Source organism: Leptosomus discolor, chromosome 5 (genome assembly GCF_034619465.1).
Source record: "Leptosomus discolor isolate bLepDis1 chromosome 5, bLepDis1.hap2, whole genome shotgun sequence".
Lineage (NCBI taxonomy): Eukaryota > Metazoa > Chordata > Aves > Leptosomiformes > Leptosomidae > Leptosomus > Leptosomus discolor.
This window is the reverse complement of record NC_141395.1, coordinates 16,862,703-16,887,962: the sequence shown is the minus strand read 5'-3', so window position 1 is coordinate 16,887,962 and position 25,260 is coordinate 16,862,703. Positions and strand designations below refer to the sequence as shown.

At 41.5% G+C, this 25,260-nt stretch overlaps 1 protein-coding gene across 1 annotated transcript in view; it reads right to left on the bottom strand.

The window, feature by feature from the left end:
• Positions 1–201: 201 nt before the first annotated feature.
• Positions 202–25,260, bottom strand: part of SMARCAL1 (SNF2 related chromatin remodeling annealing helicase 1) — a 36,931-nt gene continuing 11,872 nt past the window's right edge. The window contains exons 7-16 of the mRNA XM_009961121.2: positions 23,305–23,463; positions 21,449–21,514; positions 13,351–13,491; positions 7,578–7,796; positions 6,705–6,775; positions 4,430–4,532; positions 3,148–3,330; positions 2,532–2,632; positions 913–1,009; positions 202–518 (exon numbers count right to left, since the gene is read on the bottom strand). Of these exons, the coding sequence (XP_009959423.2) occupies positions 315–518; positions 913–1,009; positions 2,532–2,632; positions 3,148–3,330; positions 4,430–4,532; positions 6,705–6,775; positions 7,578–7,796; positions 13,351–13,491; positions 21,449–21,514; positions 23,305–23,463 (1,344 nt within the window). The 3' untranslated portion in view covers positions 202–314. The remainder of the gene's footprint in view (positions 519–912; positions 1,010–2,531; positions 2,633–3,147; positions 3,331–4,429; positions 4,533–6,704; positions 6,776–7,577; positions 7,797–13,350; positions 13,492–21,448; positions 21,515–23,304; positions 23,464–25,260) is intronic.

Below are 25,260 nucleotides of genomic sequence, written 5' to 3'. Positions count from 1 at the left end.
GACAAGCATTATCTGCTTCTAAACAAAACAACTGTGGAAGCTGACGTGCTGAAACAAAGCAGCATGCTACTTGCCCATGGCCATTCAGTCATCAGCAAAACCAGGACTGCAAAAAGTGCAGGCTGCTAGGTGTGTGCTGCTCACCTGTCACACTGTCAGATTGCCTTCTCATCCTTTGAGATGAAATGCACTAGAGATACATAAAACTTAGAGTCTTTTATTTTTGAAAACTCAAAAAAATAATACTTGATTGCTTTTGTTTTCTCTTTTTTAATAAAAAAATCTCTTAGCCATCAACTCTTTTGTTGTCACCATTACACTTTAAAAAACTCCTCAATACGCCGCCTTTTGGGGGGACTCACTGAACATGTCTCTCCTCCTGTATCTTGCAAGGCACTGCCAGAGTCAAAGTCGCAGCAAGCATCAGCTGCCTCCAAAAGCAAAACTTCAGTATCATCTCCACTCTCAGAGAAGGTCCTCTGGAAAAGGTCGTAGATGGTCTTCTGCTTTGGATCTGGCTGCGAAATCAGAACAGACAGAACAGGCATACACACTGTCATATAAAAACAAAGTGAGCAACAATCAAGAGGGCACTCCCCCTGAGACAGTGCACATGTGTGTATATATCATATGAGAATATAATACAGACATATATATGTACACATATCTCAGACACATATATGCTACGGAGGCTATCATGTCTCCTTGCATGCAGCAGGTTTGGGAACTCTCTGTGGAGAGTCCAAGTCAAGACACAGATCCTGTGAGGAGCTGGAAAGTCTGGTCTGTGTCACTAAAGGTGGAACAGGTGTGTAAGGTCAGCCTGCCGATCGCCCGCCAATCTAGATGTACACAAGCCAAAGCCCACTCCATCTCTCCCAGGGACGATCGATATTCTTTCAGGTCAATTACCTTAGGGCAGTAATTAGTGGATTCAGCTGTTTTGGAGAAATTGGTTTCTGAAAGACCAGCTTCCCCCAGCACTTTGATTTTCTCTTGAATCATTGGCCTAGGAGAGATAAACAGATATTATTGAAAGGAAGAAAATATCATGCAAGGACATTGTGTCATTTACTATGTGTAGATGACAAAAGATCTAATGGGTATAAACATGGCTTTTCTACCAAAGCTTGTTAGTTCCTCAACCTATCCTCCTCTTGTGTATGATGACTATATGCTGTCCTGGGATATCAATCAATCCAATTTAAAGTAAATAAGTAACAAGAAGAGGATTTCAGGCTATAAATATCTGGAGGACACACACATCCAATAGCAAAGCTAGTTGACTGAGGCAACCAATGGTATGAAGTCAGAACAAGAAGATGCAGCCAAAGGGAGTCCCAAGAGCCTGTGTGTTCAGTCTCCAAGGTAAGCAGTGGAAATCCCCATCAACAGACACATCAGCATTTCTAGGGTATCTCCTGATGTACTGCAGGAGGAAGAATCCATCACTGGCCCAAGAGGCCAACTGCACCTCTGGACAGGACACTTTGAAAGCAGCGAGGGCCACAGCACAATTAATGCATTTACCAAATAGCCTTGTTGTTCTTTTTCTCGCTTTTAAAAAGGATGCCACCGTCCTTCTTTGAAGAGCCATATTTCCCTTCCATTAAGCATTAATGACTGCACGGACAGCATTTCACAAATAAAGGCAGAATTACTGTCATTAACTTTCCATGAAACGTGGGCGATGCATCAGTTTCCAGATCCCTGCATTGTAGGGTTATAATTATTTGCCATCATGATATTCTGGGAACTGCACAAGTTCACTTAGTTCATTTGTTCCTTTAAACAAGGTAATAACAATGTAATTTTGGACTTTAAAATTAACCATCTGGTGGATAATGTCTTTCTATCATTTGCAGGTCAGTCCCCTTGCAGCACTAAGGATTCCTCAGATCCTCCCCTTCCCCAGTATGTCAGATTCCCCAGCCCTAAGGACCAGTGTCCACAGTTAGCTCTCACTGCAGACAAAAGGGCTCAGACCACAACTCTCCAGAGGTGGCTCAGTAGCACTTTTTAGTCCATCCAAAGGGCTCACTGAAGAGCAAGAGGAAAGCAACAGTGTAGTCCTCCTCCACAGCTCCCTGTCAAAGCACTCAGCGGATTGCTCCTCAGACCTGATCCACAGTACATTGAACCATCTCCAGTCTCTGTTAACTTTGCTTGAAAGCACTCAGCACTTTACAGTGCCCTAGCACATGAATGTTCTGGCTAATGTACCTAAGGCAATTCCTTCTCCTCATACAGAGGCTGTGAAGATTTTAGATGCATCAACTCTCCCCAGATTTCTCTCAACAGCCCTTTCTTTGTCAGATAACTACATTTATTCCTCCTGCTTGCCATCCCCTTACTTATGTCCACTGTGGCCAGGCCATGTCACCAGCTCACAGCAGCCCTGATTGGCAGTTACTGCTCCTCCCCTCACAGGCTGTGGAAATCAGCACTAACACTAAGTGCCTTACATCACATATGTGACAAACAGTGAAAACAGGTGGCAAGAGAACCAAAGAGTCTTTCTCACTTCCTACCATAAGTAGTCATCAGCTGTGCCTTTGGCCACCAGGTAGTGAACATTAACGGAGCTCGTCTGTCCAATGCGATGTGCCCGATCTTCTGCTTGGATCAAAACCTTTACGTAAAAACACGACGCAGAAAATAACGTGAGAACTGCAACACCTAAGAAATAGGGTAAGCACCAGAGAACTGGGAGATCTCATTTCTTGCGCTTAGCACCTATTTCTCATCCGGATCCTATTAACACCTACATCCTCAAACACAGACTAAGCCAGGAAGTAACCTGGTGCAACAGGTTCCCAAAAGGCACCAAGCATTTTTCAAAAGCAGAGGGTCAGCACTGGTGATGGACCCTTTCAAGTCTTGGCTGGGCGAGTGCTTGAGAGCTCTATCAAGTTAAGAAATAGGAGCATGTTTCCCTTTCATGCCATCTTCTCCAGCCAGCAAGCTGTGTAACCAGCCTCACTGGTTCAAGCCCAAGCACCTGGGGATGCACAGACAAGTAGCCATCAGAGAAAAAAAAAAGAGAAAAACCTAGAGAAAGTCCCCTGCCCATTACATGTCCTCCTAAGCACCCATGTTTCTGCTCTCCAGGGAGCATCCAACCCCTGTCCCTTCCAGGATGCATACCCCTGGGTTCCAGAAGAGCTCTGCAAACACCACCAGGTCCGCAGCAGACAATGTCAGGCCCATGTTTGCGGCAGTGAGGGACAGGACAGCCACAACCTGCTTCTCTGAGAACTGGAACTTCTGGCACAGAGACTGCCGCTCAGCTGAAGGCGTGGAGCCATCAATGCGAATGTATTCAACATGCTGTGGAAAGGCAGAAAATACTTTTTAGAGGCCTTGTGTCCCCTTTCCTGTATCTTCCTTCCACGTTTTAGTGGATGCTGTTTCCCTTTCCCATGGCAGAGCTGGGAAAGTAAAAAGGGCAAGAGTGGTATTTTTAAGACCTTTCCTCATCTTTAAGGTAGAGGCACTGTAGCTCAGCATATAATGTACCTCCCCTCTGTTCACATCACAGGACTTGCTCTTATGCCCATTGCTCTCCCACCAGTCCCGAGCAACACGAAGGACAGCAACAAGCTGGCAACTGAAGTACAGCGGAAAGGCAGCTGGCTTAATACAAAGCTGAACACTGTCTGTGTGCTGACGTTACAGCTGCTACAACCTCCCTAAATCTTCCCCGGTTTGAAGTGAGAGGAGATGGGATCCTACATGTCTCAGTTGCTCTGTGGTAGGCTCAGGAGAGGCATGACAAACTTGGGTGATGCAGGGCCATAACTCTTCAGTGTCCAACCTCCTTGCTCTACTGGAGGATGCTGCCACAGAGGCAGAAAAGTCACCACTGCCACTGTAAACCATCCTTCACACTACCACTGTAAACCATCCTTCACACTGCCCCAGCATGACCCAGAACTCTTTAGAGGCATCCACAGAAGTCTCACATGAATAATTAGTCAAACAGTCAGAGATGACTGGCAGGTCTATCAAGTCTCCCTACAGTATCCCAGTTCAAAAATGTAAGAGCACCACAGAGATTAAGGCAGCCAGCCATAGCTGGACTTGGGTTGTTACATTCTCCCTCTCTGAGGAAAGCCTGGAGGACAAAGCAGAGATGGCCACACAGGGTAACACTCCTTCAAGAATTCACAAGCCCCAGGGCAGACGATGGATATTAAAGAACACTAAATACAACAAAAGCCATTCACCTAATATAAAGTGCATCCTGCGAGATATTCACCCTGACAGCTCAGCTTCCTCTGTAAAGGGCACATTCAGAAGCACAGCAAGTAGAAATTATCTCTGCCACTAGCTTTCATAAACTATCTGACCAGCCATAACTCTGGGGAGCTCTTAAACAGCTTTGAAGCTGAAATAGTGATGACATTAGGACAACTCAGTCACTTACTTTCTTCTTCAACTCTGCAACTATTGCATCCAGCACTATCTTGTGATGAGCAAACACCAGGAACTTATCATTCCCACTTTCCAGTAACTCCAGGATGTATTCTCTACAGGAAAGAGGAAAAAACCCCAAAACTTTATAAAATTAGGTGCTGAGAGAATATCAGCTTTGCTTACAACAAATTTTAAAGATTCCACTCATCTACACACAGAATCTAGGAAATAGCTTAGCATTAAAACATTGCAGGAAAATGCAAGCAGTAAGTCAAGTCTCCTACAGATTAAGAGAGACACTGCAGGAAAATCCACTCATTTGTCTTCACCACAGCTGCACTGCTGCCTACATTTATACTTGGGTCTCACTGAGAATCAATTTATTATATCCTACCTGAAACATGACATCCCAGACCAATCAACTGGAAGTCTTACTTGATTATCAAGTCTGTATTTCTAACTTTTGCACACTAAGATAATCTGTACACAATTATCCTTCCCATGTTTACTTAGGATTGTTTCTATTTTAGAAGAAAAGGTCTCTAAACATATGAATCCGAGTATCCTAAAAGTAGCTTTTCTTGCAAGGGTTCCCACTGACAATTTACTACAGCTTAACAATCTAAATACATCAGCTATTTCTAGGAATTATCCATTTGTGTGTAGGCTAATGACCAATGAAAGGTAACAAGACTCCTTTTAAATGCAGTTAAACAGTGCTAATTAAGTTAAAACATCTGGCTTTTACCATGGACTAACAGCAGAGCTACAGAACCCATTTCTATGTAGTAACTTCTGTTACAATCAGGTCAACTGGAGCCTGAAAAACACCTATAAGCCTAAAATTTGAAACTAAGTATAGCAACAGCCATCAGAACAGATGATACCAATGTCATCTTTTCTTTGGAACAACAACTTGTTGCTAAGATCAGGAATACCCGAGTTCTTTGCTAAATACAACACAGCTTAGGTCAGCAGCAACTGTCAGAAAACACCAAGCAGGATTTCCAGCACTGTATTAAGATGTATCAGTGCTTTGCAGACAGCTCCCAGGCTTTGTGACGTTCAGATCCCAATTACATGACAATATCATTTAACAAAGAAAACTGGGAGAGGAGTGGGATCGCTGGATTTTACAACAAATATCAAGACAAACATTCAGCGTAGCAAGCAGATGCCAACACATCACATTTTATATCTCCTTCCCATATTCCATTTAACAAATGGCTAGTCATTTCAATGGAAGCAATGGAAGACATCATCACCAAGGGTAAGACATGGCAGGTGCTGATGAACACAGGACAGTACCATTAGCGAGATGGTACTGTACTTTAGCAGCTTATAGTAAGTGGTATCTTAAATGCTACTAAAGACTAGAAAAAAAAAAAAGGACTAGTTCCTACTGGAAAGTCAAGTAAACAGCACTTCATGGTTTTATATTCATTTCACACTTGCAACTGAAATAAAAGGAAGAAAGTCTTCTAACTGTTCACTAACATAAAAGGAAGAAACTCTTTACAGAAATGAGCACTGGGACTCTGAAGTGCAGTTCTGTGCCAAACAGGCAAATTCTGCAGCAAGGTCTGAGACTTGAAATCACACAGTGCACATCAGCTGGTCGTTACATTCAGAGCGCCGTGGAAAAGTAAACTGTTTTCATGTTATTAGCATACTACTTATTAAAAAGTCATACTATATGACCTAAAGCAACTCACTTGCAGTCCCAGCAGGAACGCTAAGGATGAAAGGGCATGGAAAGTCACAGAAGGGAATTATTCCTAGCAACTTTTGCTACTGAGGTCCCATGTCAGCTGTGGAAGAGCCGAGAACTTCAGTAGGGGCTGTGACATCCTTAGAGCACACTACAACTAAAGCTCAGTCTATCTCATAAGCTTTTTGCCTCAGGGTTCCTGCTGCAGCAGGACTGCAGCATCTGTTTTCTCAAATCTGTTGATACTTTTAGTTTCATTACTCCCCCTCTGCTTAACCTGAAAACAGGGTCCAGACCAGGGAACTTGATCCAAGTCTCAAACACCAAGTAGTTTTAGATGGTTCAAATGACAGTTTAGATCCATATCTGGAATGAAATCAGAAGACTTATTCAGTCTAAGAACCCCGAGAGAAGAAAATGTTTAGTGCATTGTAATTAAAATCAATTTTTCCTAAGCTGGCTTGAGGCTATGCTTCAGTCCCTGCACTGTTATCTCTCTAAGGCACCATTTTCCTGTTCTCAGCGGAAAAACACATTTTACTAGGCAAGAATGAAGTAATGACACGCAGCTTACACGACTGAGCAGATTTTAGCTTCTGCTGTTCTGGCGTAGAAGAGGAGAAGAGCTTCCTTCTCCTGTTGTTTCTGCAGAGAGAAAGATAAATAAATGTGAGTCTCGGAAATACCTTTTCTCCTTCTTGTTCACAGATCTGGGATGTCTACTGCTGCCAGTAAACACTTTAGTAGGAAAAAATCAGCCTAAAAATTCACAACAAAAGAAGACCAGAGGGGAAAGTCTCCTACTTGCCACTGGGTATGGCAGATACTCGCACACTCCTGTTTCTGGCCCCTCCCTTCCTACCTCCTACTCAACTCCTACAGTTGGATGACAAGCATATCAACAAATGTAGTTTTAGTTGAGAAAGCATTTCCCAGCTACAATGGCAAGGAAAAACTCTTTAAGTTCTTACAGAACTGTATTAGTAACCTGGGAGCCTGGAACATGCATTTGCCATCCGTACAAGAAAAACAAACAAAGGCATAAATACACTCTTCTCTTTTTAGGCTACTGCTGTGTTCACAATGCAGGTTCAACGAGGCTGTGTTTGTAGGGTGAACAGGATTACAAGGCAAGACAGAAAAGTTCAGGGGCAGGAGGTACGAAAGAAAATTAGAAAGGACTAACGAGAGAGGAAAAAGAGAGAGAAAAATGGTACTTCACACAAAGGGACAAAGTGGAATACAAAAGAAAAAAAAAAAGCTGAGCTGTTTTGATTGTGTTGTCCATCCATTTAAAACTGTGCCTTCAACAGCCTTCCACTGCACCTTCAAATGACGTGTGGCTTTGACCTTCTTTGGAACCCAGGGTACTGTTTTTCCACTGATGTTTTTAGATAAAGGTACCTGAAATACTAATGGCTTATCATGAAAATAGTTTCTGACTTACACTTTCATATCCTTTGGCCATCTTCTTTGCTTCAGCTGCCAAGACAGCTTTGGTCTTTGCACTAATGCCTTCAGGAGCCACCACAACCATTTTGCGTTGCTTTGCTGGAAGCTGGGAAAGCACATCTGATTTCAGACGTCGGATCATGATGGACTCTTCCAGTAAAATTTTCAGTTCAGTTAAGTTGGATGATCCAGAGTAGTCCCAACCCCATGGCATCTGGGAAAGATCAAAGCAGTTATCAGTATCAAACTTACACAAGATCAGTCTGCAGGCGATGCAAGAGTAGAATAAACTTCCAGGGAAACTGGACAAGGGAAGAACTTAACAGGCAGTTGGAAGAGCGATTTGACAAAAATGGCAGTAAAGCAGAAGCGTACAAACTGATCCACCCAACACGAGAAGGTTACTTACAAACTTCCCTTTTTCCAACCTACAACTGCTCGGGGAGGTACAGGCAAGAAGACTATGCAGAAAGATAGGATCCCTACCACAGCGCTGTGCCCTGGTATTTATCCTCAGACAGCAAGGTGCTTCTGCTCTCCACTGACAGCTTTGGGCAGGCCAACAGAACTCACTGCAGTTCTGTGCACACACCTTTACCTCAGCTTTAAGCAGAGACACACAAAAATCTTCTCTAACAGCATGAGGACAAACATCCTTAGCCCAAATGCCCTGACAGAGATGTTACACTTGTCTGACATGCCCAGTAAATGCTAGGTCAAAATTGCCTGTTTTCCTCTATGACCTGCCTCTTGATCTGCTTCCTGACATACTCTGTTTCTGCCATTATCATGTTTGGCTCAGACTCAAGCAAACCATAAATAAATTGTGGCTCAAAATATATCACTCCAAAAATTCTCTTCAAAGCATCATCACCTCAAAGCTCCTCTGAACAAACCCTTCATTTACTCCCCTTTGAAGCACTCTCCTCTGAACCTGCCCTGTCCTCCAAGATCCTGTGTGCAGACAATATACATCTGTTCAATTAATCTCAGCTCATCACTTCTGCTAGTAACCCCAGAGCCTATCATTTGTTCTTGGGAAAGAACAACTAAGCTGACAAACAGTGGCATCAAAATTGGTATATCCCCCAAAAGAAACATCTTTAAACAACTTACTTTTGGACAGAAGACTAATGAGGTTTTTATACTGAAGTAAAGATAAAGAGATACGATTCTGCTGAAGTTTCACAAGTAAGTATATGAAATACAGCCACAGTAACACTGAAAAACCGAGGCAGGAGGGAGGGGAAATCTTCTAATTCCAAGTCTTACTGGCAGTGTCTCAAAAAAAAGCCAAAAATACAACCTTTGGTCTTGGAACAACCACCCAAAGTAACCCCCTATGTAGGCATACATACATCCTCCTGAAATGCATATAACGGAGATATGAGGAGCCTCAGCACCAACCCCTTTGATCTGCTGCTCCACACTCATTGCACCACATTAATTGCTAAAATAGATTTAACCTTAAAAAAAAGTCTATGTATCTTTTATTTGCCTTCCCCAAGGGAAACCTGCTGCAACACAGAAATGGAAGTAAAATAGGAAAAAGCTCACAAGTATTCACTGCACCCTCCATCCTCCTGTAGAATGTATGAGACAAAAAATAAATCATATGAGGTTAGCCACGTCACTGGCTGTATTAAGAGATGGTGCTTTGATGGAACAGGGATGAGAACACGCTATGAGACAGAAAGAGGAGGAATCAAACAGCTTATAGGCAATTAAGAGCTCTCGGATATCTGGAAGTGAACATTCCTACTTCAGGTTGAGACACAACTGGACAATCTGCAATTCTATTGCCATGTTGTACTGATGTGAACCATTAGCTGACTTCATATTCTGGCACTTAACGTCCACCATTAAAACTCATTTGACTTAATCTATTCCCACATAATTATGGTACCATCTGACTATCTACAGTTGGTTCATTAAAGCAGGAAACAACTCAAACCGTAGACACAAAGCCAGTTTGGATCCTGTAGAGTTAAAACTTTGGCTCTGACAACAGCACAGTGGTATACAGCTAGAGGTAATAAGCCCACCTGGACCTAAGCCAAGCCTTCAAAAAGCCAACATGGGTATTACAGCTCTGCTTCCCTGAAACCAGGAGTGCAATGCAGATACATCCCTCAGGTCTGTGAAAAGCTGGCTCAAGTCTAGCTGGGTTTATTAGCTTTAGGCATGCTGCATGAAAGCTGACAGTGCTGAGCCCCCATCTTTCTGCCCCCTTTCTGCATTTCCACAGGCTCTGTGGACCGAGCAGAGCAGAGGTACAGAACCAAGAAGGACCCACCCGGTGCCGCCCCTAGCCTCACAGGCCCTCTGCCCACACTGCTCAGCGCACTGGTAGCTAAGGAGCAGGGATCAACACTGATGAGGCTGCTAAGCAAGGCCTGCTACAGGGCCTGGACACTCTCCTCAAGCTACCTCTTTCTACTCATACAGCCCATGTTTTTCCACTTTCCACTTCCATAACAAGCAAGTAACACATATGTTTTGTGTCCACATAGCACAATTCATTTCAGAAGAGCAACATCATCATAACTGAAAGAACAAGGCACAGAGCCAACGTACTATCTACTGTCACATTAAAAAGCATATACAGGCAGTATGTTCAAGATCACCATATTGCTTTTAGTGTGACTGTTGCTGGAACAATTTGCAAACAAGAAAACATGCTAGTTCTGTACCGCACCTAGCTAGTGATAAGAAAGATTACTATTTTCTGAATTATTAAAATACAGTTTAGTATATCACATTGTGGAAAAGAGGAAAAAAAAAAGGGACATTTACTTTGCCAAAATACACATCTGGCTTTGATCCATAACATTCCAGAACAAATGCTTCCAACTGTGATTTTCTTACCAAAGTATTACAGCATCTTACATGAGTCAGTAAACTTATTACAGTGCTAGTAGAAGCTGCCAAACTCTTACAAATTCAGAGCATGTGCTCAGATAGAAATTATTTAATATTTGCCAACATCACCCAGTTCGAAAAATTAATTCACAGCATGTATTTTGGAAAACAGACTTAAGATATTTTGTAAATAAGGAGGTGACATTTCACTTGCCGCATTTTTAAGAGTACAGATGCTGAGATGTTGAATTACAAAATGATAAACTTATTTTATATCTTTTCTAATCACATCTGCCAGATATTCACAATTTTCTGTCACAAAATCTATTATCTTCCAAGAGAAACTAGTCAGGTTTTAGTTTTAAATTGAATAGTTCATGTTTGTCAATTTTTCTTTAATCTTATAATGCAATCAGATTTATTATTAATACCAAAACATTTTTACAGAGCACCTTTCATCCTAACAGATCTCCAGAAGCCTTGCAAAACCTCTCTGGTTCTGTGCAATTCCATCCCCACTCATAATGCTGCAACTTTCAGGACAGAGAGAAGAACCTATTTAAGTAATGACAGCAAAAGTACCACAACAGTTCTTCAGAGAGGACGTAACTCCTAACACAATCTCAGGTTAGAGCTGCAAAAAGGAACATGAGGGACATACTACAGTCATGAGGGAACAACTACAGTCATCAAAATACCTTTTAATTTACTCATTGCTGAGTGGGCCTATGGCAACCCAATATTCAGCAGTTCCATTTTGTTCCTCCAATACTATCCACATATCTTCTTTCTCAGCAGCCCCGCTTCTCTAAATAACCAAATTGTTTCTAGGTTCACTCTATCATTTTCAGATATTAACTGTAGCAAAATGTCCCAGGTGAGCACTGAGAAGACCAGTAATGTTCAACTGTCTAGCAGAGGCAAGTCAAACAGAGAAACACAATTGTCCTAGAAACCCTGTAGAGGTTTTGAAGGGAAGCTGATACAGACTGTGATGATCTCCATGCTGAGTTTCATTGTAGGTTGAAAACTCATTTACACAGAATACACTGTTACAACCTAGTTTGTCTAAAACAATTTTATTTCTTTGATCCAATTCAACATCATACCTGAGGTCCATATGCCTCATAATTCAAGCAACAACTAGTCATGCAGAACTTGACTCTTTTCATAACCCCAAACCTATTTAGACTCACATGTTGCAATTCAACTTCCCTTTTTACTGCAGAAAAACAAGATTAAACTGCATCTCTTCATTTCCCTCTAGGAAGCATTCTGGACACTACTCAGACAAGAATCTTTCAAAAAAGATAATGAAGCTCAGCAGAAGACACGGCCCTCTACCTCCATATGATTCATACTATGATGGATGGAGAAACAGCAAGGTTATCCTCTGCCAGGAAAGCAGTGCTTTGCTAACACAAATGCTGTCATCTTCCAGAACTCAAGCTCTTAGTATCTGTGATTCTGCATGCTAACGGCCTTACTTTAATCAATGGCATCAGCATATGAGTACCAAAGCCAATTAATTGCTCATCTAGCTTGCACATTTGGACTTACATAGAACAGCACTACACTAGCTATGGAAGTAAAAGTGGGCATTCAGATCTAGGAAAAAGGAGACTTGAAAACTTTGTATAAGACTGCAATATGAATCTTCTCAATGGAAGCTTGCCATATGTCAGCTACCCCAAACAGAGAAAAGAAAACAAACACAAAAACCCTATGAATAGCCACAACTATTATTATGCATACAGCAATAATGTTCAGTTCTTCTGTAAACATTTCTGAGCACTGAAATGGCCACTTGGTGTTTCCAACCACTCTGCTGAAAGTTACTGCCCAGTCTTCCAGAAAATGAGGCATAAGTGAAACGGATTACTTGAGAACATAGCAGAACAAGCAAGGTCATGCACTACAGATCCATGCTCAGACTGACAAGCTATTCTGTGCCACATGCTAACTGTTACATGCTTGTCCTGGAGGAACTGGAGGGCTCTTGTTCCAAAACAAAACTCAGGGGAACTTTGGTTCCCCTTTTTTGTGTCTGTGCAACCAGCACAGAAGATCCTAGAGCCTCCTTTTACAACAGACAGCAGCAAGAGCTCTTCTCTTAGCAATGTGTGTTCCAACACACACAGCAGCCCTAGAGATGGCAAATCCAAGCAAAGCTGAGTTGCCCATATGTTGAGAGCAGAACAAGACACCTTCCATCATGGCTGCAAATGCTGGCTTCCTGCAAAGCCAAGATCTTACAGTGGTTGGACTCAATGACTCTGCTGAAACTACTGCTGAGCAGCTGGCAGAGATAAGAGAAGTTAATTTATTTTCAAGACATGCTGAGGAACACATCCATTCCCTGAATTAGAAGAGGGTGGAATACAAAGACAAACTATAGGTCTTCATTTTTTTACTTACCTAGAGGTATAAAATCCAAAATCCCAAGCTACATAGGCCTTACTCTGTTAAACAGTCACTAAAGCAGACTAGAAACTGGTTTGGGGTTTGTTTGTTTTTTGTTAACTAGCCCAAACCTGCAAGCCCCATAATTACTCTGCTCACTTAAAACACTCTGGGCACAGTTTCTTATTAGAATAGGCTCCTTTCCCCAGCTACGGCAAATTTTTTTTTTTTTTTTTTTTAAGCTATTTACTTTCATGGCTTTCAGGGTGGATTTTGACAAGAAGCATTACTGCCTCCATGCCTCAGGCCCACCATTGCAGCATTTAAAGCTTCTCAGTTGAGAGCTTTCAGAATGTTACTCTGCAGTGAGACTTTCTCAAAAAAGATGTAACATCAGATAGAAGGAAAGAAAGAAAAAGCCTCCACATTTTGAAAAAAAAAAAAAAAATTAAAAAAAAAAATGTTTGCAGAGTCCCAGTCTGCCACTTCCCCCAGTGAAGTACCTTCCTGGCATCACAGTAGCGTAGGCCAAAGGAGTGGAACTGTGGGAAGAAGGCTGGCTGGACAGCTGCAATCTGCGTGTAGAGCTCCGCAGGCCGTGACATGGCAGGGGTTCCTGAAAGCAAGATCACTCTCCTGGCAGCCTGGGAAAGCAAAACAGAGCATCATTAACATACAGCTTACAATATAAGCACAACCTGCTAAGGAGTAATCCCTAGTCCTGAAAGGAAATGCCAGAACCATTGTCCAAGCACCCTAAACAGAACAATACTTCACCTTCCACAGATACTTTCAGTCTTCACTGCCTGAAGACACTCAACGACAGTGCTTAAAACTTCTAGGAAGCAGGACAAACCATACTGTTTCTTATTCATCATCCACATGCTGTAAGGGAAGGGCACATCAATTTTTATGAGTACTTTCTAAATTGGCATTTACCCACTAGACACATTAATATCTTATGCCTGGCTCAACATTTCAGTTGGCATCAGATGTCACAAGAAAATGACACACCTCTCGAGTACATCCTCACCTCCAAAATGAATTCCCTTGTAATAAATGTGCCACAGCAAGCCATAAACAGACTCTCTTCCTAACAAAAGCAGAAGAGATCCAGAGAAGTAGGAATTTTTTCTTACTTTTTGTTCATTTTTTTCTTCTTTTTAAATTCTACTAGCAAGTAGAGAAAGATGAAGCTGCTTAAGCAGAACCAGAAGATGCCCATCTGACAGCCATGGTGAGTCTGGGCACAGCTGTCTGGATGCTAGAACATGAGTTAATAAACACGAATCATGGAAGAAGATGGTAAAACATGTTGTAAGGGAGACAGGAAGGGGGTGGGAAACCCGTATCTAAAGTAGGTGCTCCCAAAAAGTGGGGAAAAAAATTACACTATAGACATAAAAACCTCCAAGATGCATTTCTACCCTTATACTTCCATTATTATCTAATTCTATTATTAGATGAGAGCTATGAATTTCTCCTGCTGTAAATTCACATATAGTAGGTAAATTACACATGCCATGTAATTTCCTGCATGGTTTAATGCAAGTTCATTAAAATAACAAAGAGATTCTTGAGTGACATCTGTACCAACAGCTCATTCACATTTAAATGAAAAAGAAAATTAAATTCTTTTATCGTTTCACTGAGATCTACCAGTCACCCAAATCTATTCAGCTGATTCATCCACTCACCGACCAAATCTAGCGGAAAAAGAGCTCACAGATCAGCTACCGGAAATTAATTTCAGGACTCTTTATCAGATATTTATATATAGGTTGTAATCAAGGTGGGACTTGCCTTCTCCCTCCATCCCTATCAAACAGGTCAGAAGGAAACGATCAGACAATTCCCACAAACATTTAAAAAAGCAGGATACTTATTGAACTAAATAAGAGGAGAGGCCAAACCTTTGGTCGGAAGGTGAGAGTTAGTTCGCACAAGACGGAGGTGCCTACACTACTCTAAAGAGGGAGGAGTTCCAGAGACCAAAGATACCAGATCCCAGGAGGAAACAAAGCAATAAAGCAGAAATTAGGTCAGTTTTTAAAATCAAGGTAACAGTGGAGGAAAACTGAGCAGAACCTAGACAATACAGAAGCCTTTGAAAAGTAAACTGACACTATCCTGAGAAATCTGCTGAAATGCAAGACAAGCCAGCCCCACATGCGCAAGAAGCCTCCAAATTAAGCTTTTTTCTCCTGGACTAACAGAAGACCACTGCTAGGAAAAAGACAACATGGAGGTCATGCAATTACAGACAGCTCATTCCAAATAACTCTGGATCAAACCGAAGCAAGAAAAAGTTCCCTTAAAACACACCAGGGACATATTAAATGCAACATAAACCCAAATGTGTTGAAAGATTTTATGCCATTCTCAAGGGTCCTTCTCTTTGGAGGGTGTTCCCCGGAGCTACATAAGAACAGGGTGGAACACTAATTCCCCAGTAGTCAAAAGAATTAGACAGGCTCTTTCCCCAATCCCTAAATAGGTATCAAAAGAAGGAATGATGAAGTTCCAGGTTATTTGAATTCTAAACTTGTCCAGCTGCTGCTTTGCTGCGTGCAACTTATTTCTGAACAGATAGTGTCTCTAACCATTGCGAGCACTTACCAAGGGCTGTGATACATCTTCTATAATTAATCATTTTAAACAAATCGAGAAATAAAAATATTGACAACCACCACAAAAAAACAAAACCAAAAAACCACCACCACCAAAAAACCCCAGAAAACACTAGCTCTACAAAAGATGTGAAGAACTTTAAGTAATTTCTTCCAGAAAATTGCCTGGAACATCGGTTGTCTAACTCATTATTCCAAGGGTCCCTTTCAGTTTTAAAGTCCATGACAGAAGGAGCCCAAGAAAGAAGAGAAGAAAGAAAAATCCTAGGAAGACAAGTTTCCACGTGTTGAAGGCCTACTTAAATTCTGGATTAAAGAAATGGCTTTGATTCACATTTCTTTCTTCCTAATGGCAACTCGTTTTGAATACATGCCAATAAAGATTTGCTCCCGCAGAGAAGTCTCTGATGATCACTGCTTAATTCTCGTTTCCTGCTGAACCTTCTGTGCTGTCAAGAGTGAGAGTTTACCCTCTTTCTTCCGAGGTCTATCAGCACAGAAAATAAGATTGCAGGGACCACCAAGGACTTTCCACCGAAACCAGATCTGTAATCAACTGATACATATTTTCACATAGGAGAACTAACATTAGCTGCTCATTAGCATTTAGGCATAAAGTTTAATCTTCCCCAGAAGCACTCCTCCCTCTCATGTGTCCTTGTGAGAGGACAGCTGCTTTCTTGTGAGATTGCTTAAGGGAACTCTGACAGTGGCTTGACTAGCAGAAACCCGGTCTGTAGCCCTCTTTTACTAAGTAACACAACTGCAGCTTTATAGCATTACATCTGCACACACAAAACATCAGCAAAAACTAATTCCACAGCTGTGACAACATTTACAGAAGTCACTTCTGAAAGTCAAAGAGTAATTTATGAAATGGTAACCCCCCGATGGCACTTTAGAGGTCAAAACCCAGCACCCAACTGATTTGAAGGGGAGTAGGCGAGGAGGAGTGGTTATGCCACAAAGAAATAACTGAACATGCAAGGAGCCTCATTAACATACAATGACCATCTCTGTGTTAAATGAATTTCACAGCATGAGCTCTGCCATATGCTAACAGACTGACATACTTTCTTAAATAAGTGTGGCTAGTTCTGGCTGTACAATTACTTGTGTCCCCAGTTTTTGCTTACTCTGTCATTTAAAACTGCTTAGCATAAGAATACCTTATCCTGCGAAATACAAAAATCTGAGCGCAGCCATAATACAATAGAGATAATCACCTGATGAAATAGAAGATTCAATAAAGGGAAAGGGTTGCAGCTGTTTTGAGGAGTCTGTTTCTGTACTTGGGTAAGATAGATAGGGCTCTGCATTTCATAAGATGATCCTACAGTGGTTATTCAAAAAAATACAAATGCCTTTCTCTATTCTTAAGTGACATTTAGACACAGAATATGCATCAAATGGTGACGATCAGCTGTAACTGAAGCAAATTGCACTGCCTTCTGATTTCAAGAAGGAAGGGAAATCGGAAGGTAAGAGCAGATCTGAAGATGCAGCCTTAAGGGCCCAGTTTCTCCAATTTCAGGATGAAGTTCCTTCTCTCAGCAGATGACAATAAGCAAACGCTTACTTATCCAATTCATATGGATTTGTAATGCCTAAAGACAGCTGCAACTTATTTCCCACTGGAAAGGGAGATTTTTGTGTCCCCTCCTCACCTTCTACCTTCAGCATCGACCTATTTCCCTCCATTATTTTTAAGCATCCCTTTATTAAAACAAGCACAAAGAGTACTTCATTCCAGCCACACCATGTATTTGGCCTTCCCTAATAGAAACAAAGACCTTTAACCCTGCAAACATCAGGATGTGCATCACGCTATTAACCTGAACAACAGCTCAACAGAACAATCACATCAGTAATACCACCCAAATGTTGTGGAACAAAGCCCATAGACAGCACAACAGGAATAAGGCCATTTTATGCCATTGGAATCTTTGATTAGATACTACTTTTTATTTCTCACTTTCTAACCCAGTTCTTTTAGTAAAAACTTTCTCTTATGCTTCCAAGAAACTCATCCATGTTCCGCTGGGACTTTCAGCAGTTTCCACTGCCTTGCAGTACTCCATACAATTACAGAAGAACAAAGACCATGCAGCACTTTGGCTGGTTGAAGGATGTAGAATCCTTTCCACTCTGGTCCCCAAGAGATCCCACCACAGATCAGCAAAAAACCTCTGTTTTGTTGTTTCTTCTTCATCTACACCCCCAGGGCTTTGCTGTTTCATGGATATTAGTAGCATGTATACTCCCTCTCCTATGTTCGTGTCTCTGGGCCAATCTAATCTTGGAAGGTAAAAACAAAATGGTTACAAAAGGTGTAACACCATGACCTTCCTGCCTTTGAAGGAAGCAGATGCAGGGCACGGGCAAAGGGCAAAGGGAACAATCAGCATTGTTATTGTGCCCAGGAGAACTTAGTCCCAATCATGAGACTAAAGAAAACAGCAAGGTGACAAGTAGGTCCTATTATTGATTGCCACAGCTCTGGATTAGGGGCAGAGACAAGCCAGGCCTGACAAGGCCTTTTGGAGACTTGACCAAAGCCCAACAATATGAGGCTATTCTCACTTTGATGGGCATGGGAACAAGACAAAAGGACCACTTTGAACACAGGAACTTCAGCATCTCATGGTACTCAAGAGTGCTAGAAGCTGGGGACAGATATCACACAGCTGCTGGCACACACTGGCCAGTGTGAAAGCTGGCTGAGCTTGAAAGCAGGATTTTTGCCACATGACAAAACATCAAAGGACTGTTTTCTACTATGGCTTTCAATCCAACTGCCTCTGTAATTTTGCAGGGATGCACACAGATTGTGTACACACTCTGACACCTGGTTCCATGTAGGCGGATGAAGCATTCTCCCCCATGTATGAGTCTGCACAAGTTTCTACATCCACGAGGAATGTGAAGAGAGTAAGAAATCTGGCCTAAACATTTTGCTGATGCTATTTCAGCTCACCCTATCTTACTGTTTGTGTAACTGTAAGTTCCTCTCAAAGTTTTGTCCAGCTACAATAAACGGTCACAACATGCCTATATACTTATTCTAAACTAATGACAACCTGGGGCAAGCTACCAGATAGCGAGCATGGTCATCGCATACATCCAGCCTTTATAAAAGTGCACTAAAAAGTCTTTTTGCATTGACTTCCTACTGTGCCAAACAAAACTTTCCCAAATATCTCTCAGGGTAGCAGCTAAGTATGTCACAAAAGATACTGAATACTACCACACTGAATACTGCACACAAACACGGTTTGTGGGTTTTTTAATACTAAAAAATAATTTCTAGAAGTTCCCCACTGACAAACTTAGGCCACATGTTTAATACACAGTTCTACTTGACAATTCCATACCACATTTGCTCGGCAAGGTATACAAGAGAGCAGGAGAAGATGAATTATTACTGACTAAAAATACCACTTAATTTTGAAAACCGGTCAATGTCAGATATTAAAACTAAAATGAGGCTTTAAATGCTGTAACCATGGGTTAAATATTTCAGAGGTGGAGATTCAGCTTGGCTATCTAACAAGGCAGATTCAAAATGAATATCCAATGTAAGTCATCCTTATTATGAATGTATTGATTTAATCTGATTATTGTGCAGTTCTGTCCAAACACTCACAACAATTCTTATATTTTATTTTATATTTTACTTGTTATTGAAATAGAGAAGTCACAGGAGAAGATGCTACCAAGATAAAAAGAATCCATTAAGTACGGGTGGAAGTGTCAGAAACATTTCAGGTTCAGAAACATTTTAACTTAGATCTGTCCAGTGTCATTATGGACTCATAAATCTTTGTAGCATGGAAGGACCAAGGATCACATTTCTTAGGAGGTGGTTGGTTGTTTTTTTTTCTGACCCCAAAAGCCAGCTCAAGGCTAAGCTTTCATGCTTTAGGATGTTGGGAACCTTGTAGGAAACATAAGCAACTATGGTACTTTCCAAAAGTTTTAAGTAGTATAATGCTAACAACAGTTACAAGTGGCAACGCTTAGAAGGTAGACAAGGAACAAGTTGGCTCCAGGGGCTCTGGTTACAGCACTAGTATGGCTTCACACTGGGACCTTAAGGCAGGGACCAAGATGCTGGAAGCAGTGCACTATCAAGGGCTTGCCTACGGATTCATCTTTTTTTTTGGTCTCTCTAGCAGTCCCAGTACTGCTCTAATCCTTTTAGCATAAAGAAGACAAGAGCAAGAATATTATCGTCAGCAGCATGTTTATCAATGCCTCTTACTGAATAATCTCAAAGTATCATGTAAAATACTGAAAAGACTCCCATTTTTACCCCATTGACCATTTACTATAAAGATGACACAGTATAGCTGTTAAATCCATATTCAAGTGATGAAAACCCTTCATATTTTGGCAATTCTTTCAAATACAAAAGCATTGCTGTGATGTGCTGTGCCAGCAGTGAACACAGCATCACTCACTAGTAGCTTAAGACAAAGCTGCCAAAGGGGCTAGTTTTAGAGCAAAATGCCTGTGTTGGAAAGCAAGAAGGGCAGAGGAGTGGCTATTACAGCAAATACTCCAGAAGTTAGAGTCAGCAAGCAGGAGATTAAAATTTACCTGAACATCTAACACAAAACATCTGGTACTGTATGCTGTTTGCAGGTGAGATAATACACGATATGAACACAAAACTCTTAATGCTTTCAGAAGACTGAAACTCAGTTTCAGAAGCACCAGTTCTGAATTCTGTAATGAATTATGTCACAGTGATCTGACAGCATAAAACTGTAAATTCTCACTAAGAGCACACAGGCAATTAACCTCTGCTTAATGGCTACCATTTTTCTCTCATATCTTGCAGCCTGCAAATAATTCTGACAAGCTGATACTTACAAATCTACAAGTAGGAAAGGATGAGGCCACTTTTTGAGCATTTTGCAATGAGGTAAATTTGTTATTTTCCACGATTTTCAGGCATACACCCTAATTATTGTACTTCAAACTGCTCATAAAATTGGACTTCCTACTTAGTTTCCAAACATTACAAGACTTAAGCAATTTGAAAGCCAAGAGAAGACAAGAATCAGGCCTTTAAAGAGGACAATGAATTTATTCAAGGACAACCACTTTCAACTTGTCATTAAGAACCTTGTATACAAAAGCTGGTTGCTATAAAGCCATCACAGATCAAATCTTCTCTTTATACACATTTGTTGATAACTGCTGAAGATGAACTGCATTTACCTTGTTCTAATGTACAGACTCTGCAGAGTCTAGAAACTACTCATAACCTTAATCTGCTAGAGGCTACCAGGGAGAGTCTGATTCTTTGATTCCAGGACAACAGGCAGATATTAAAATTTATATTTCTGCTGTTATTGCATAATTGAATATTGCCTCCCTTCTGTGGGCCACCTGTCTTGCTAACCTCACATTCTGCCATTTCCTACTAGTTCTGTACATTTAACCAGCAGGAGGGCCCCTGAACCCAAGCCATGCAAATACATCGGAAGCTTGCAGTAACAGAGTAGAGCCCAAAACCAAAGCCAAGGAAAGGACCCAGGTAACGTCATTTTGATATACAGCAGTGATTTGTGTGCCAAGTAGTAACTGATAATGATTATTTCCATTAAACAGGCTATGTTGACACTACTGTATTCCTTCTGCTCTCCCTGAATACATTCAATAAGTTCTGACATTCCCTTCCCCCCCCCCCCCCATCACCCTAAAACTCATCAGTGGCAGTACCAGAATTAGATCAAGGGAGCTTCTTAAGTTCTTTTGTTAGGTCTTACAATCTAAGATTTGTATGGAAACAAGTGGTTCACCCAGAGACAAATTTTGCTCTTGGATCTACAAAGTTACCCGGATTTCCACTTGCACAACAACAGGGTTCAGCTGCTGGCTCCTAAACCTGGTAAATGGAGCAACACTGCTTTGGGAGCCTGACCTTAGCTGCTGCAGGTTTGGCACCCAGCATACGCACCTTGAGTAGAGGCATGGCAGCTCGGCATCGTGCAGTTTTTATGTTCTTTAGGAAATGAGATTCATCCTGAAACAAAACAAGCATGGAAGTGAAGACAGTTCTGATCCATAGCCCAATCACAGGCTACAGAACAAATACCCAGTATCTCAGCTATCTAATATTACAAGCCTGTCATCCCAGAGGATGTTTCAAGCACTGGGACAGTCACATCAAATTCTAAACAAAAAGACAGCATGGAGAGTTGCAGGCTTCCTACATTCAAACCTGCAGCTGCAAACAAATGGAACAGAAATCAAACCTTAAAGCCATGAATCTCAAACAATCACAAACAAGCGAGCAGAGGGGGCTGGAGACAGGAGAAAGAGGAACATTATTTCCACCACCAATACTCATTTGCCCCTATGTGTCCTTTAAATGGAGCAAACATAGGAGGCCTATACAGTGCCACTTCCCTAAATAAGGGGTTAATGAAAACTATAAGGAAAAAGAAATCTAATTAGGATCCAACTGTTCTGCTGATAGGGCTCACCAGGTAGATAATAGCCTCCTACTTGAGACATCACCCCCAAACAGGCTTCGTTTCTACCGCTGTAGCAAGGCAGAACTTAGACACAAAAAGTAATTGGCGCCCTCCGAGGTTACATTCTCATCTTTCCACATGTGGATAAGCAAGCAACCATGCATGCAAAGACAATACAACTGCTGAGCCTCTCAGGCACAGCCTTCTCACTCCTGATTAACAAATAAGCTACATTAATGTTCCCAGCCATCAAAAGAAGACTGGAGGAAAAAGCAGGAAAGCTCAGCACTCAGTAGTACTCTCATCTGTAAAAAAAAATACACAGGGTCCAAATTTGAACATAGAAACACACAGAAAGAACATCTGCCAGCTCAGGGCTGGTAAAAGTCTCCAGGGCAGTAGCCCTAGAGCCCAAGTCCCTTTACTCCAAGCAACAGCATACAAAAGTAACAATCTGTATTTCCATTCTGACAGAATGCCTTGTCAAGAGAGTGGGTGGGGAAAAAAAAAAATTTAAAAGTGAATTCCCCCATTAGTAGGTTTGGTCTCCAAAGAACTCCGTCTATTCCCACATTCCCCCCTAATGCTGAGAAACAAAATAATTATTATGTTCCAGTTGTCATGATCTTAAGGACAGGTGCATATGTGGGCTGAAAACTAGACTGAGAACATCAAACACTCATAGTAAGCTACATATACACTTTCGGTTTCTATTGATCCAAGCTGGATTTGAAACACTAGAGATCCCTTGAATTTTTAGTAACTGAAATCTAGAAAAATGCCTTTTACCATGGCTTTGTAAAAGGTTAAAAAACAGATTTTGAAGTGATTTACAAAAGAAATTATACAAATGATCAAAGAAGGCTTAATGCAGATTGTCAGTGGAACACAAGCAAAGGGAGGTTTTTTTGATGCTTTACCCACATACTTCATATTGAGAGGTTATCTGGTTTACTGGATAAATACTAACACCATCCTGAAGTCCAATCCCCTTAAAAAGATACAATTCCAAGACTATTGCATTGACAGACCACATTAAACACCTTTCTCTCCAGCAGAGTACATGCCCAACCACAATGAAATCAGAGAGGCACCATAACCAGTGAAAGAAAACACAGCCTCAGGAATAAAAAAGGAATTAAACTCCAGTAGTTATCTCAAAAGGTTTCAGAGAAACCTCCTGCTTCTGCTCCTGAAAAGAGCCGTGATCGCAGCCACAATTACAAGATAGTTTCAGTCCTAAGTAAGGCTCACTTCACAATTCTCTGCTGTACAACACAAAGGTCACCCCATTTGCAGCATACAACTAATTTCAAAATTTTAGTGTACCACTTACAACAATAACTACTTGGAAAGTGCTCTTAAGTTGCCTGTCCATCTTGCTGAGGAGGTCAAAGCTGATGATGTTGATCAAGCTTGCTGTCAGGTTGTCTTTGCCAGTCACTATGACATTGGTGCTACCTGGACTCAAGGATGGAAGCCACCTGTGAAATGCCTGGAGGAAGAGGAAAGGAATTAACTGTCTTCTGGTGCTTATGTCCTCTGTCAGGATCCCAAAGCACTTTACAGAGAATCCTCAGGAATGCTTAGAACATGGAGCCACCCCACTCACCATTAGACATCAGCTGGGAGCAAAGTAAGGGCAAAAACCCTTCCCAAGGCAACAACCCTAATAATGGGAAGATCAAGAACAGAACTCAGGCTATAAGGCCAAATCTACCTTCCACAGCTAGGAAGGCTCAAACATGCTCTATTCGTGCTTCTTACTGAAAAAAAATCTGATCTGTAGTAGAAATGTGCATAACCTCCTGACAACATTACCTGCTATGCCCAGAGACAGAGAAGGCAGTGACCTCTACTGACAGGGAAATTTAGTTTTCCCACTCAACAGGAAACCTCAGGCTGTGAAACACAGACATCTCTCACTGCAGCAATGTTTACTCTACAGTGAGGATGAAGTACAACTCATCCAGATCAACAAAAACTCTTCCCCTACCTCTCCTTCTTAGAAGTAAAAAAAACAAAAACCCAAAACCAAACAAAAAGCCACAACCCCAAACAAACAAAATGAAAAGATCAAGTTGACAACACACCAGCTGCTCTATGACAGCAGCTGAAATACATGTGGTAATAGTCAATCAAATCAACCTCTTGGAAGTGCTCCACACACCAGAGCAAGATACCTTCCCTCAAACCCATCTGTCACCTACTGAGCACCCACCATTTCCCTTGTAATTGTGTCGCCAGCGACACCAACCTTTCTGCAACATCTGAATTCTGATGTTACTCTACAGAGAGCCGGCTGGGGCTTTAGCAATCAGGATTTTGTCCCTACAGAGACGTATCCAAGCAGTGATGAGAAATGGTATCTCTGTCTCTAGGTCCTTCATTTGTGGAAATCCCTCAAGTGTCAGTCCTCTCCTCTGTTCAGCAACCACATGCAGCAGCCAGAGGAGTTAAACATGAGTTTCTCACATTTCTCAGTATGTGAGAGGCTAACAATTCACTATCCTTCACCACTCACAGTAAGCACCATGACCAAAACAGGCCAACTTGTGAGCAAGGTTAGATCCCAACCAAAAAATATGTGGCTGACACTAAACCAAAACTTAGACAAAGGTAGAAGCAATGGGAAAGTACCTGGAAGCTCCTAGGTGTACTGCCCTCTCATTTTATAAAGGGTATGTGACTAATTCACACCATAAAAGTGATCCTATATTTCTTACTTGATGCTGACCTTTGTCCACAAGAAGTTCTTTGAAACTGCCCTAACCGTTAATTATTTAAGTTTCAATGCTGAACTCCAAATGCACATGGCCGCAGTACTTCTCACCCAAGAGTACCTCACATCCTCCTACCAGCTTTCTGCAGCACCTTGAACATAAAGGCATTCAGTGGCCTGAGCCCAGAAAGCCAAAATAAAATGCTGACAACTCTGAGATGAAGACAATTTCTGGCAATTCAGCTCCACAGATACCACAAAGGCTTCTACCATTACAGTAAAATACATCTGTGCAAGGACGAACTGAGTATATTGCAAACCATAATAAACTCCACCTTCTTACACTTTCTGTGACATGTTTCTTAGACTTGCATCCTTCCCACAAAGCAAATGTCCTAACAAAACATCTCCCACAACAGCCTCCTGCAGAGTTGTGAGTAAGGGAAGAAAGAGGAAATCAAGCACTCAAAGGAAAAAAAAAAAAAAACACCACCACAAAAACACACCTCATATTGGTTAAATCTCTTGAAGCAGGATATAGGAGTTTGGCTGCAGGTACCCAGTACTTCA